Source organism: Sminthopsis crassicaudata, chromosome 2 (assembly GCF_048593235.1).
Source record: "Sminthopsis crassicaudata isolate SCR6 chromosome 2, ASM4859323v1, whole genome shotgun sequence".
Taxonomy (NCBI): domain Eukaryota; kingdom Metazoa; phylum Chordata; class Mammalia; order Dasyuromorphia; family Dasyuridae; genus Sminthopsis; species Sminthopsis crassicaudata.
In genome coordinates this window covers 526,204,316-526,220,211 of record NC_133618.1, presented here as the reverse complement: position 1 = coordinate 526,220,211, position 15,896 = coordinate 526,204,316, and the positions used below count along the sequence as shown (strand labels likewise).

Below are 15,896 nucleotides of genomic sequence, written 5' to 3'. Positions count from 1 at the left end.
TTGGATACTCTCTTCACTCCAGTTTTATTGTATCCTGCTTCTTTTCCTACCTGACTTCTATTTATTATCCTTTGGGAGGTTTTCATCCAGGTCACACCCATTAAACCATGAGAGACCCATAAGACTTTTGTTATGGGGCTTCTTCTTCTTTCTCTATACTGTTTCATTTGGGGACCTCATTGATCTCATGGATTCAATATTATCTCTAGCCTGAAAATTCCCAAAGTAGTTATCTAGTCTTAAACTCTTTTGTTTTTCACTATTATCAATATTCAATCCAATATTCCATTATTAGATATATTCCACTATTAGATAACTTAAACTGTATGTCTCAGAAACAGCTTAAACTCAACACATCTTAAACTCAACTGAACTCATTAACTTTTCCTCCAAACCATGTTTTCTTCCTAACTTTCCTATTATGGTTTACAATACACCATTTTACCAGCCACCCAAACTAGATACCTATGTATCACTCTTTACTCCTCACTCTCCTACCCATAGTCATTCTGTAACCAAGGACTTTTGAGTTTACTTTTATAATATTTCTTAAATGCTTTTTCTTCTCTCTTCTGATACTGAATCACCTTCAAGTTTCCTTCAAGTCTTAGCTAGAACTTTCCTCCAGGAAGACTTCCTTAATCCCTCATGCCCCTCCTCTGGTGATTATTTCTAATTTAGATTGTTTATAACTTATTTGTGTAAATTTGTTTGCATGTTTTCTCCAAGTTAGATTTTAAACTCCTTGAAGGAAAAGACCATCTTTTGCCTTTCTTTTTATTCTCAGTACTTAGCCCAATACATATCAAATGTTTGATTAATGTTTATTAACTCATTGAAATTATGGAGATGTTTTTTGAAGTTTGCATTCTGCTGTAGAAATGATTTATGGAAGCCTGCCTTTTCCCTTAACTATTTTACCTAAGAAAACCTATTTACACGAACAGAACTTTCTAATAAAGATTTTTATGTAAATGAGAAGCAGTCATATTAATTCACAATTTCTGGTATATTTTTCATTGTATGAGAGGTAAGGCTTTTGATAATATCATCTGTGATGTTTATTTGTTTCCTTTTTTGAAAGAAGTTGAAAATTGACTCCTAAGTTCCTTTAAAATTGCTTATCTCCAGAATATATTTCTTTAATATGGATTCAATTAGATCTAACTACTTTTACAGACTATACTTGATCATTAACTCCACATTCTCAGATAGAACATTAGGTGATAGGATCTATATATGGGGGTTCCATTGTCACTAGAGAGATTAAATTTCTATAGCTATTGTGGCTGATCTGTTACTCTTTCAGCTTCAGCTATAAGCATTCTTGGGAAGAAATGGCTGAACTGAGTTTCATAAGAAAATTTCTTCAATTGAGTTTTTCCCATTAAATGCTTTTTTCAAATTTTTCATTGAGATGAAACTACTTAGAGAGTACATATGGAAAATTAAGGAAAAATATACACACATACTTATATATGTGTATGTGTGATTTGCAATTTCCTTATCCTAATCATTTTACAGAAGTGGAAACTGGGACAAACAGGGTTAAGGAAGTTTTCCTGTGAACCAAAGCTATCATTGGAGGCAAGATTTGAAATCAGGTCTTGACTTCAGACCCAATCCTTTTTTTTTTTTTTTTTTTTTCTGAGGCTGGGGTTAAGTGACTTGCCCAGGATCATACAGCTAGGAAGTGTTAAATGTCTGAGACCAGATTTGAACTCAGGTCCTCCTGAAGTCAAGGCTGGTGCTCTATCCACTGCACCATCTAACTGCCTCCTCCAGTACTTTTTTTGTATTACCTAGAAGCTCACTACATACATACATACATGCATATATATATATATATATAATATGCATATACTTATGCCCATGTATACATGCAAATAAAATCATTCATTTCCCTCACACATATTTTGATCTCTCTGTGTCCTCTCACACATATAAGATCTTTAAGATCTTTACACACATATAAACATACATAAATGTCATAAAGATCTTTATTATTTTATTCTTTTTCATTCTTGTTATTTCTTATAAGTGGTATAGAGGATTTATTATATCTACTTAATGGATGAGGAAACTCAAGCTGATGAGGGCAGTGGCTTACTAAGGAATGAGCTACAATAGAATAGTGGCAAAGCTAGAACTGAGACTTTCAGCACAGTCTTCTTCTAGCATGCTTTCTCTTTTATTCTTGAGTTTCATATATATAATTTAAACAGAAACTATCATCATCCTCAAATATTCTAAGTTGATTCCTCTTTTCTTTTAAAGAATCTAACAATTTATTAAACCAATATAAAGTATTGCCCATTTACTAACATTATTGGGATAATATGCAGAGGTTTTTACAGTGTGTTATCTATTCTATATGAAGGAACAAAAGGGGAGTGAGCTAATTTTTTATGTGCAATCTTCACAATCTTTCTCTAGTCTTTTATTATTTGCTGCAAATATATTTCTTCCTCTTTCACTGACTTCACCTCACTCTATCATTCTAATTGGAATATTTCTTAGTATTACTATATATAATTAATCATTTTTATAAAATAGATCAGCTTTTAATTGTATCTTTGTTCCTTCAAATAAATTGGTTGAATAACATTGATTATAAAGAGGCTTTGTTTCCTCTTTAAGTTGGCACTCCAAATGGCAGATTTTTCAAAAAAATAGCACTATTCCTTTAGCTGAAAATATATTCATATGTATTCATTACCATTAACATATCTTCTGAGTGGTCATGCAGAGAGAATTTTGATCAAATAATAAGGTTGTGGAATGTATATGGCTGAGATTATGACAGACTCTGACTATATCTCTCATTTCATCTTTCCTTTGACATTTTCCTATATTTTCCACAAAGGAATATGCTTAATTCACCCAATCCCTGTATTGGACATTCCATATAAATAGAAATGGAACAGGTACTGAGCAGATGGGTCAAAGAAAGATGATTATTGAGTGTTTAAACATAGAGTCCTTGAAATAGTTTTGCTAGTGTTTTAAATTTAAAAAATCCTTTTGCATTGCCTACAGGCAATTGAGCACCTCATCAGAAAATTAAAACAATAACAACTACAACAACAACCCAAACACCTTTCATAATGCAGTACTGTGGTGATTCCGCAGCTGGACAAAGGTTAACTAAGGGAAAGAGTGCTGCATGAATGCTCTAAATAATCTGTTAGAAAAGGCCACAGCAGGTACTCAAGCACCAGAAGAACTGGCTCTGGCAGGATGTAGCTTAGTTGCCAGGTGAGATTCTGTGGAAAATGATCCTTTGTCCTCAACCTGGGAAACTCAGGCAACAATTTATGCAGCTCCAATTCCATGGGAATAACTTGGCCACTGATAATGGATTATAGATGCCCCCTACCTATCTATGATCTCACAGGACTATTGGGTCAAGAGGATTTAAAGGAGGATAATATAATTTGGAGGAGAAAAGTATAAAACAAAAGTGTAAAATATTCAAATACCTCCCTCAGTGCCAGTTTCAGTGACAGCACATGGCTGAACAGTTGCTTTTGGGGTTATTCTGTTTTAAGATGCCTACTTCAATGAACTGAAACCCAAATCCTTTATAACTCCTTTTCATGTTATGGCTGCCCTTTTCTGCTATGAAATCCAGATCATAAGACAGAATGATCACTATGGTTTAGGTGCTCAGTAGAGGTGGAAAATGATCCCTCGAATTAGCTTCTTACAAAATCAGTTGGTGATGGAATGATTCTGGCATACAAGAGAATAAAGAACCAGAGGCAGAGCCCCTTGAAGGCTGGGTCACAAGAAGAGAGAGAAAGGCTCCTGCTATAGAGGCGTCTTAAAGAAGAGGAAGCAGTACAAGTCCAGGCTTAGGCCCAGATAATAAAGTTTACCCCAGCTTTTGGGATATATTATTTGACAAAAACTGTTGGGAAAATTGGAAACTAGTATAGCAGAAACTGGGCACCTATCCACACCTAACACCATATACCAAGATAAGGTCAAAATGGGTTCATGATCTAGACATAAAAAGTGATATTATAAACAAATTAGAAAAACATAGAATACTTTACCTCTCAGATCTATGGAGGAGGAAGGAATTTGTGACCAAAGAAGAACTAGAGATCATTATTGATCAAAACATAAATAATTTTGATTATATTAAGTTAAAAAGTTTTTTGTGCAAACAAAACTAATGCAGACAAGATGAGAAGGGAAGCAATAAACTAGGAAAACATTTTTACATTCAAAGGTTCTGATAAAGGCCTCATTTTTAAAATATATAGAGAATTGACTGAAATTTATAATAATTCAAGCCATTCTCCAATTGCTAAATGGTCAAAGGATATGAACAATTTTCAGATAAAGAAATTTCTAGTCATATAAAAAGGCACTCCATATCAATATTAATCAGAGAAATACAAATAAAGATAACTCTGAGATACCACTACATACCTCTCAGATTGGCTAAAATGACAGAAAAAGAGAATGACGAATGTTGGAGGGGATGTGAGAAACTGGGACACTGATACATTTTATTGGTGGAATTGTGAATGGATCCAGCCATTCTGGAGAGAAATTTGGAACCATGCTCAAAAATGTATCAAACTGTGCATACGTTTTGACCCAGCAATGTTTCTATTGGGCTTATATCTCAGAGAGATTTTAAAGGAGGGAAAAAGACCCACATGTGCAAAAATGTTTATGGCAGCCCTTTTTGTAGTGGCAAGAAACTGGAAACTGAATGGATCCCCATCAATTAGAGAATGGCTGAATAAATTATAGTAGATGAATATTATGGAATATTATTGTTCTGTAAGAAATGAGCAACAGGATGATTTTAGAGAGGCTTGGAAAGACTTACATGAGCAGAAAAAGGAGATCATTATACATGACAACAACAAGACTATCCAATGATCAAATCTGAGAAATGTGGCTCTCTTCAACATTGAGATGATTCAAACCAGTTCCAATTGTTCAGTGATGAAGAGTGAGGACTGAGGGAACTGAATATAGTTGACAACATAGCATTTTCACTCTTTCTGTTGTTATTTGCTTGCATTTTGTTTTCTTTCTCAGTTTCTATTTAAATATGTATACAAATTTTGGATTTAACATGTTTTAACATATTTGACGTGTATTGCTATCTAGGGGAGGGGATGGGGAAGGAGGGGAAAATTTGGAACAGAAAGTTTTTGCTATGGTCAATTTTGAAAAATGCATATGTTTTGTAAATAAAAAGCTTTAATAAAATTTTAAAAATTAAAGTAGATTGTGCCTACTGAAGACATACAAGGGTATTCAAATCATAATTACTATTTCCCCTTAAAGGGGACCACAACATTAAGAAGGTGATGCTATGACATGCAAGTGATTTAGATTTAAATAAGAGAGGGCTATGTGAGGTCACCTGTTTGGGATAGATTACTGTAATCTCAACCTAATTATTACTTGACTCTTCTGTGGGAATTACAACATAAAACCAATTGATCACCTAATGAACAGTGTCAAATTTCCACTCAGTCACTATTTAACTGGCCAATCTAAATAAGTCATAAGAATTGTCAGGATTTTACCTAAAAAACATACAGGCAACATATTGTTTGAACACATAGAAGACTTGACTAAATACTCACTCTGCAAACAGTCAGCATTTAGAAGATCCTGACACTTTTCATGACATTTGACACCACACTCCATACACTTCATGCCTTGTCTTGCTATCCCCCACAGAAGACCTTCACATTCATAGCAGTAGGTTGGGGTGGTAGCTGTCCAAACCTCAAAATTGTGAGGGGTGGTGGATGACATCGGATAGATCAATGCTTGGAGAGTCTTTCTGAAGACATGCATTTTCTGTTGAGTGGGAGGAAAACAACCACAAAAACAAACAAACAAACAAAACAAAAAAGATTAGTCTTTTGGGGGAATTTTGCAAAATGATGTTACCCAGAGTCCTCAAATAAAGCATTGCAACAAACCAATTTCCCGTATTATTTCAGAACTGTTGCTCTGAAAGAGCTCATAGTTATACATGAGTCTCACATATAGTGATGGAAAGAAGATGAATGCATACTCCCTTATTCTAGTATATTGCCAGGGACTGAACTTGGCTATCATTTGAAAATGCATTTGTATAATTATTTCTATACATGGCCCAAACTATGAAATGGGATAAATTTGTCTTTGAGGCCAAACCTTCCATTTTCCATATCAATACTTCACTCTCTCTAGGTATTCCAAGGACCTTCATAATATTCCCTGGCTGTCTAAAAAGTCCTATTATAAAACCTACTCAGAACTATATTCATGAATATGAATTTATCTGTCTTCTCACCTATCAAAATTCATCAATGGATTTTTAGGATGTGCTCTCAACAAGTCTTTTAGAAAAACTCTGATATACTCAGTCACAAAAATAAATAACTGCTAAGGCTTATTCTATCATTCCAACAATCACTATCAGCATTCTACTGAGAATATTCTTTAATAATTTAAAGGAACTGATGTGTGATGGTAGAATTTTATTATCAGAAAAATTATAATGAGGGGGAAAAGTATTTTTGAAGGGGATGTCTTGGTGTTTCTCAAATCCTATTATGCAGATGACATGCTGGAATCAAACTCAAACCTGTTGTAAATCACATTTGAAGGTAATTTTACATAATCTAACACCTAATTAGGGAATGAATATATATATATATATATATATATATATATATACATATATATATATATATGTATATATATATATATATATATATATATATATATACATACATGCATATATATAAAACAGTTGCTTTGCTGATGCGGAAAGCTAATAGGGAAAGTAATATTCCAATGGCCTAAGAAAGATATTTATTTTTTAAAACTTTTTTTCTATACTTTTCCATTACTTGCAGATCTCTCCCACCCAGTGAGTCATCTCTTGTTACAAAGAAAAATGGAGAAGGGAAAAAATTATTAGTACAATAAAATTAATCAGCAACATCAATAAAGTTGACTGATATAAACAATGTATTACACACATAGTCCTCCACCTCTACAAAGATGCTCCTATGTCTTCTTCAGAAACAAGCTTGATCACCAGAGTGACACAGTACTCTGTTTTGGGATTTTTTTTTTGTTATTATTTATTTTCTTTTATAATTTTTTTTTTGTTACCCATCTATTCCTGGTTCTGCTCACTTTACTCTGTATTCATTCAAGTAAATCTTTTCAAGCATCATCATGTCCTCCCTATTTATTGTTTCACATTGAATTGAAATAATAGGCTATTTGCATATTATAATCAGGCCACTTCCACATTAATGGACATCAACATTTTTCAATTCATTTTTTTTATAATTAAAAGGTGCTATGAATTAATTGTTGTATGTAGCACCTTCCCCTCCTACACCCCCTATTTTTATCCCTTTGGCAGTACATACTTAGGTATGAAATTTCTAAAATAACCAAGTTTAAATGATTATATCAACCTAATTTCTCTAAGATAATAGTAGCTATGAATGTTTTTATGTTCATTGCACCAACTCAGATTATGTTCATTTTTGATGCAGTAAGGTAATCTTTTTATCATACAAACTTCAGCTACAGAGAGATGTAATTTTCTTACCCTAGTCTTCCATATACTACTCCAATAAAATGTAAATGCCTTGAGAATGGGGATTAGGTCTTTATCTTTATATCCCTATAACAATAGCAGATATTTAATAAGTGCTTAAAGAATTAAATTACACCCTTAAATATAACATTTCAAAAGAGTAATAATCTCATTGATATGGTCATTCCCTCTAATAGATGGTAGATGTTTGGGGAATTATACCCTCCAATCCATTTTTTCACACAATTTCTAAAGTGAGATTCCTTAAGTATGGTCTAACCATGTCATGCCTCCTGTGTAAAAATGCTAGGATTCCTTATTGTCTCTAAGATAAAATACCGATTCTATATTTTAAGCATTTAAAGGCCTTTAAAATTTGGCATTGGCTTCTCTTTCAGGAGTCTTACATATTCCTAAAAATCTTCTCATCCTACTCAAAATCTTTTCTATGTCTTACTATAAATTTTCAAAAATGAAATGATTAAAAATTAAAATAGGACATAAGTGTACAGATTCTATTTTTCCTACCAAATTGTAAATTTCCTGAGAATTCATGTTTGTTTTCCTGATCTTTCTCTGAATCTCTAGCTCAGCACCACTTACTGCCTATGGTTATTTCTAATTGGTTGTCCCACAAGCATCTCAAAATCAATATGTCAAAAACAGACATTGTCATCTTTCCCCATAACCTCATCACTTTCCCCCAATTTTTCTATTTGAGGGCAACATTATTCTTCCACTTAGAGGCTCAGAGTTACTTGACTTTTCCTCATGTTCTTATATCTAATCAGTTGCTAAATGAACAATGTTTTTACATAAATTCCCTTGACCCTGTTTACATGAGTCACCATCCTAGTTCAGACCCCAAATCACCTTTGGACAAATAGGTGGAGCAGCAGATAAAGTGCCATGTGTTGAATCAGGAAGAATTACCTTCCTGAGTTCAAATCAGGCTTCAGATACTTAGTTATGTGGCTCTTGGCAGACTTCAGTTTCCTTATTTTGGGGTGGGGGGAGAGGCACATAGTTTGCACAGTGAATAGAACAATGGATTTTGTCAGGAAGACCTGAGTTCAAATATATAGCCCCAGAACTTTACTAACTGGGGGCAAATCACTTAACCCTGTTTGCCTCAGTTTCCTCATTTGTAAAATGAGCTAGAGAAGGAAACAAAATCCCTCCACTATCCTTTCCACAGAAACCCCAAATGGGGTTGCAAAGAATCGGACAAAACTGAAAAACAACTGAGAAGTCAACTTTAAACTGGTGTAGCCTATCATTTGGCCCCCTTGTCTAAAAATCTCTCCTCCCTTCAACCTGTTATTCACACTGTTGCTAACGTGGTACTCTTAAAGCACTGCCTTCCATGCTTTGTGTAAGAAATGGTAGTGACTCCTTATTGCCTGCAAGACCAAATATAAACTTTCCTGTTAAGCATCTAAAGTCATTCACCATCTGATTTTGCCTTCCCTTCCAAGCTTCTTCCAACAACTCCTGTTCATGAACTTTATGGTCTGGACAACTGCTCTACTTACTTTTTTTTCCTCTCTCTCTCTCTCTCTCTCTCTCTCTCTCTCTCTCTCTCTCTCTCTCTCTCTCATCTCTCTCTCTCTAGCATACAACATTCTTTGCATGCAACATTCCATCTTCTGTATCTTTACCTTTATTTATGCTACCCTCTTTATCTGGAATGTGTTGCCTTCCTTGTCTTTTCCCCTTAGAATACTTTAGCTTTCTTCAAATTCAGCTTCAATAGTACCTCCAAAGTGAGATCTTATTTGATCCTTCTAGCAACCAGAGCTTTTCTAATAAAATTATTTTACATTTACATCATTAGGCACATTTCCTCCCTCTAGAATGTAAGCATTTTGAAGGAAGAGAATACTTTACATTTGCCTTTGTATAACTAGCATTTAACACAGTGCCTAGGACAATAAGTTATTTTTAATAGGTGTTGTAGATTGATTTCTCAGACTCCTATAAAATTCTATATATAATGTAGACACAATATTTAATGCATATATCATGCCCAACTTCTCAGTTGATTGTGATGATCTTGTCAAAGAAAATGTCAGCTATAAAAATTGTCATCAATCTTTTTATTTAGACATTATGTCATAGGGCTTCATTCAGACAGTCTCTAACAAAATTTCTATTATGGTGATACATTTTTGTAATTTAGTTATTGTGCTCTAAAAGATAAAAATGGAGTCAAGCTCTGGCCCAAACTGTCTGAAAGAAAATCATTGGGAAAATTTGTAAAGCAAACAAACAAACAAAAAACCCACCATAGTTATCTTAATGTATGTTACTATAGCAGCCCAGGGACTACAGAGCAGAACCAGTTGCAAAACCCAGGGAAGGAAAAGATATACACAGAATCTCATTAGTTAAAATATCTAAAGAAAAACACTAAATAAAGAGATGTTTTTGGTTAGCCAAAGGATCTTGCATCTTCTTTATAAGATTAAGTATTCCATATTCTTTTGCATGCTTTGGAGATTAATTTTTTTAAAGTAATAGATATTTAGTTTTACATGAAAGCAACTGATTTTGTATAGACTGTTCATTTAATAACAACAGCAATTGTTATATCATCACAGATGCTGGGGAAAAGGAATAAAAGATAATTATAAAAAAAGACTAGGGTATTATTGTTGATTTATGTTTTCTTTTGCTTAAGCACATTCTATCTAAGAAAGTCAAGTTATTTTTAAAAGGAACATAGAAAATCTACTAGGTAATACATTGAAAATAACTGAAAACAACTCAATCTAACTAGTTCCACAGGAGAAAAGAAAAAGTGGGAGAAGAATCCCTATTGGCCAGGCTATGATAAATACCTGTCAGGTGATTGCCAGATTTGTCATGTGTACTGATGTATGATGTATACATGCATATGAGTACAGTGCAGATATATATGTGCATATATACATGTGTGTGCATATACATAATTATATGTATAAACCTGTCTCTCTGTGTATACGCATATATGTTACATATAATAACGATATATATCTGCATGGAAATCTTATGGAGGTATATGGACATTTATCTCTTCTAGAAAAATGGAATGTTAGTGAATAAGCTGCTAAATTTGGAATTATTACCAAACTTAACTTACCATAAGAAAATAACATCTTCGTAATAATATTTATCACGTCTATATAGATATATGTAAGTATGTGTATATATGTAGACAATATACATCACAGACATATGTGCATATATTTAATAAACACTGCATTTCAAACACATGATAAACTAAGTACAGAATTGAATAGGAGTAGAAACCAAGTTGGATTACATTTGGGAAGTTTCACAATGTTTTTATTAACACTGACACATGACAAGGTCAATGAGACCATTGTCATTCAAATGAATTTATATTAACAATCTCTACCAGATTATCAAAGAGGTGTAGAATGAAAATGAGCAAGACTATGGTTGGACCTATAAAGGGTGTCTCTAAAGTTAAGTTGATTTAATAAATTGAAATGTCACTGAACTTTTAATACACTCTGAGTACTGGATAGATGCTCCAAAAAGAAAATAAAATTTACACAGGCTTAACCAGGAGGAGGATACCAGGTTGTATTTCCCTTGGGAAATGAGCTACAGTTCCAAAATCCTGACCTGCTTCCTATGGTCAAAAGTCCATTAAAAAAATTCCAATGGTGCTATATGTCTATGAATCATAGGATTTAAATTAGAGGAAACTCAATGCTGTTATAAAGACAAATGTGTGTAAATTGGAGGCAGCATAATCCTACTGGTGATTTACAAATGACAAGTGTCATATAAAATATCCTTTATTACTTATCTTCCCAGAAAAAGATAACCAGTGATATAATAATAAAAAGGACAGATGGATATTTCAAATGGCTTATTGGTTTTCAATTTTAAAAAAGTCCATAATACATTCTATAGTATGTTTTGTAGTTCATTTATATAGGTAGATAGATGATGCAGTGGATACAGCACTTAGTCTGGATTCAGGAAGACTGAAGTTCAAATTCATCCTCAGACATTTACTAACTGTATAGCACTAGAAAAGTCACTTAGAAAAGCCTAACTCAGTTTGCTCCATTGTAAAATGACTGTAATAAAAGCACCTATCTCCAAGTATAATTATTAGGATCAAATGATAAAATATCTGTCAAGTGTCAAGGCTTAAATATTTTTTTCTCTTCCCTCTGCCAGAGAACTTATGGGAAAACAAAACAAAACAAACAAAACCATGAAAAAAATTATAAAATGGGATGAGAAATGTGAATCAGTTGGGATAATAAAAAGTGGCATTTATGTAATATTATCAATCGAGCAAAGTGCTTTAAACTTTGCTTCTTTTGTGCTTCAAAAGATCTCTCTGAGATTAATGCTATAAGTATTATTATCCTCGTTGTAGAGATGAAGAACTTGAGGCATAGAAGGTTAATTCACAATTAGTCAAAGGTGTGAGAACAAATTTGAACTCTGCTCTTCCTAACTAAACCCTTAACTCTCTCTACTATACTATGCTACCTTTTTAGCAAGGGGTCTCTTAGAGACCCATTAATATGTGATCCACACAAAGTATTCAAGTATCAATAAGCACTTTGAACATGAACAGTTTTAAGCAAATTAAACACCATCTAATTTACTAGAATGGTCTCCCAATGGCTTGGTTATTTTGCCATTATTTAGACTATTTAAATGAACATGCTGTGAAACTCTAAAGAGAATCTCAAAAAAAGTTTTGAGCAATGACAGTGTTACTAAAATAAATTATTACCTTCTAAGATGATGACTAAAAAGGCAATGATGTTTATACTGATATTTGTTGATTATATTCATTTTAAAATGTAAACAACTAATTTAGATTCATATGGTAATTATTGAAATAGAAGCTCAAAAAGCTAAGAGTAGTGACAGGCTATTTGGTATCTAAGTATAGAAATGGTCCATGAGGGTTTATAGGCACAAGTTGTGAGGAATGGCAGAATGTATTAAACATTTTTATACCAACTCACCAATGCACCAGCCTTTTTATTGGGAAAGTGAACATTATCTCAAGTGATGCAAATCATAATTCAGCAATCCTTGTCCTTCTGATATGATTCTCAACTATGAATGTTTAAAACTTTGCCACAAGGAATCTACTAATGACCTAGGAGTCTTTTTCTATGTTGTCTTCATATGGAATAGGAAGCACTATAATTGTGTACCAATTGTTCTCAGCCTTCATAAGCAAGTTTACATCTTTTCATCCAGTTATATGTTTCAATTATTATTTTAATGTAACACACACTTTATTAAAAAAGGTATTGTTTATATAGCACTGAGCACTGGAGAAAGACCAAATCTAGTCTCTGACAGGTGATTGTTACCTGTGTGACTCTAAGAAAATCCCTAAACGTCTACATTGTTCTATCAACTTTCTAAAATTCTCCTGAGTTATAAATAGATTGTATCTGTGTTCATGTATCACATATAGAGTTTGCTGTTATTTAGAAAAAAAACTGACATAATTTATCTATTTTTTTAATCTTAACAATCAAATCAAATTTATTGTACAACCAGCCCCTTTACATGAGATGTGCTCTTCCTCCTAAAATATAACTAAAATCAGTCCTATGTATGTCTACAGATATTCTCTTAAACAATAAATTTTATCAAGGTAAGTAATAACCTTATTTTTGCTTCTACTCTAGAAACAAATATATATTATTGATTTTAACAATGAGAAAATCTCCTCCAAATGATTCATTCCAGAATCAATAATTAACAAAAGTATTAACTAGTACTGAAATTGCAGAAAAAGGAAAAAAAAAAGATTGACCATAAATATAGCATTAAAATAAGTCTAAGAATTAAATTAGCTGTCATTTTAAAAGTGCTTTAACATTTGCCAAGTCTTTTAAAGTTATTCGGTCTTCTATTATTTGGTCCTCATAAAACTATGAAGTAGGCCCTACAGTGATGAATCTGGAGTCAGAAAGAGCTGAAATATTTAAGTCTAGCCTCAGATCCTAGATAAGTCACTTTACCCATTTGCTCATTTCTTCATCAATAAAACGGAGATAATAATAGAATCTTTCTTTTAGGATTGTTATTAGGATCAAATGAGATATTTGTATGTGCTTACCTTGACACATAGTAAACATTATGTAAATGTTAGCTATTTTTCTTATTATTAACTAATAGTAGTTCAATTTTATGTTGTAATGGAGTTGGACAGTGAGGTGGTACAATGGATAGAGCACTGAGCTTGAAATCAGAAAAACTCATCAGCATGAGTTCAAATTCAATCCTGGGAAAGACACTTTGCCTCAGTTTCCTCATCTTTAAAATGAGCTGGAGAAGGAAATGGCAAAATAACCCAGTTCTTTGACAAGAGAACCGCAAATGTTGTCACAGAGTTGGAAAGGACTAAAATGCTTGAACCACAAAAACAACAGTGGCAACAGCAGCAGCAGTAGTAATAGTAGCAGCATTTTATGGATGAAGAATATGCAGTTCAGAATTGTTAAATAACATATGCCAGGATCACAAAGTTTTCATGTGTCCAAATTGGAATTTAAGCCTAGATCATCCTAATTCCAAATTCAGGAATTTATGCACTTTATATATCACCCTATCTATTCAAATTCTCTTAGCAGGTTTCTTCACCAAGAAAAGAACAATAAAATAAGATTATAGTGAGAAGAGAACATTATAAATTTATTATCATTATCATTATTTTTTACTATTCAGATTTACTTGACTATTTCTTTTCCTAGGTTCCCAGTAATGAGTTTCTAAGACTTTGAGTTAAACCAGCTAGTCCATTCTAGAACTTTGGTTTAATAGTTTAGTTGTTGTTGTTGTTTTTTCCCCAGAGCCTGGTTTTATTACTGCAGGGTTGGTAGGAAAATGAGAGACAATCAGGCAGGGAGAGGGAAAGAAATACTCTTAAATGATTTCATGACAGAAATAATTCAGGTCAGAACCATGATGCTCTTGGCTAAAGGCTGTACAAGACTTTAGAGTAAAGACTATGTTCAATGTGACCTTTGAATTAAGCTATAAAGATCAAAATAGGTTAAAAAAAGAGTGAATTTCAAAGTGGCAAAATAGGTAATATTTCAGGGTTGGTTTCCTGAAAGAAACCATTAAGTCAACACATCACTGTGTTGATTTAAGGGCAATGTCTAAAATACTTTTAGCTATAATTTCTGAAGCAGCTACCACAAAAGTTATATCCCTGTCCATGTTAGATTAAAAACTAATACATTCCAAGCACCATTCTAGAGTGTCTATAAGCCAATATTGCTCAAAAATAATGTGAGGGTACAAGATTTGGAAATCAGAATGAAAAGTAAGATAGATGATCCTCTAATTCAAAATCTTACAAATACAGCCACATAGGACTAGAAGTGTCTGGTGATCTTCATTGTTCAATCAACTAATTAACAATAATTTATTAATTATCTATTATATATCAGGCACTGATATCTACTTTCAGTCATGGTCACAAACACACGATTTGGAAATGGATTTCCTAAAGGTCTGACATGCCCCCAAATACTTCACTGTGATGGGATTTTCCCCCTTCAAATTAAAACTTTCAAAGAATATATCCATATTCAGAGCTTAAAAATTGTTCTCTATTATATTTTGGAGTCTACTCCATTGGAGCAAATTACATTGATTTTAAATGATATAAATTCAGTTGTGGAGGCAGATAAGTAGGGCAGTGGATAGAGCACCAGCCCTGAAATCAGGAGGACTGGAGTTCAAATCTGGCCTTAGACACTTAATCCTTTCTAGCTATGTGACCCTGAGGAAGTCACTTAACCCCAATTGTCTCAGCAAAAAAATAAATAAATTCAATTGTTTATTCCCAATGCCTGGGAATATATACACACAGTTATCCTTTCCACATCACCAGGGTTAGGAGCAAGGTATTCCCATAATCTGGAAAATTGGCATAAAATGTTTGGCTTAGAGAAGAAGTCTGAATTTTTATTGTATTAAAAGACAAAGAATGTTGATTTTATATAATATATATATTTATGCATTTCTGAATTTCTAAACTTTTTCTGTGTCATCTTCTGGCCTCTGTATATTGTCTGAACTTCTACAAAACTACTCCCAAATTCTCATTTAATTTCCTTTGCTTACCTGCAATATCTTGAAATGAGATAACTGTGCATATACAGACACAGACACACACACACACACACACACACACACACACACACACACACACACACATATATATATACATAAACAGAACAAGTCTTCCAGAGATCTATACCTAAGTTCAAGTGTGGAGGGT

At 33.1% G+C, this 15,896-nt stretch overlaps 1 protein-coding gene across 3 annotated transcripts in view; it reads right to left on the bottom strand.

Annotated features, from left to right (window-relative positions):
- The window catches only part of UNC13C (unc-13 homolog C), a 744,253-nt gene that overhangs the window by 438,434 nt on the left and 289,923 nt on the right, over positions 1 to 15,896 (bottom strand). For all 3 annotated transcript variants that reach the window (XM_074294550.1, XM_074294552.1, XM_074294551.1), the window contains one exon: positions 5,625 to 5,844. In XM_074294550.1, the coding sequence (XP_074150651.1) occupies positions 5,625 to 5,844 (220 nt within the window). The remainder of the gene's footprint in view (positions 1 to 5,624; positions 5,845 to 15,896) is intronic.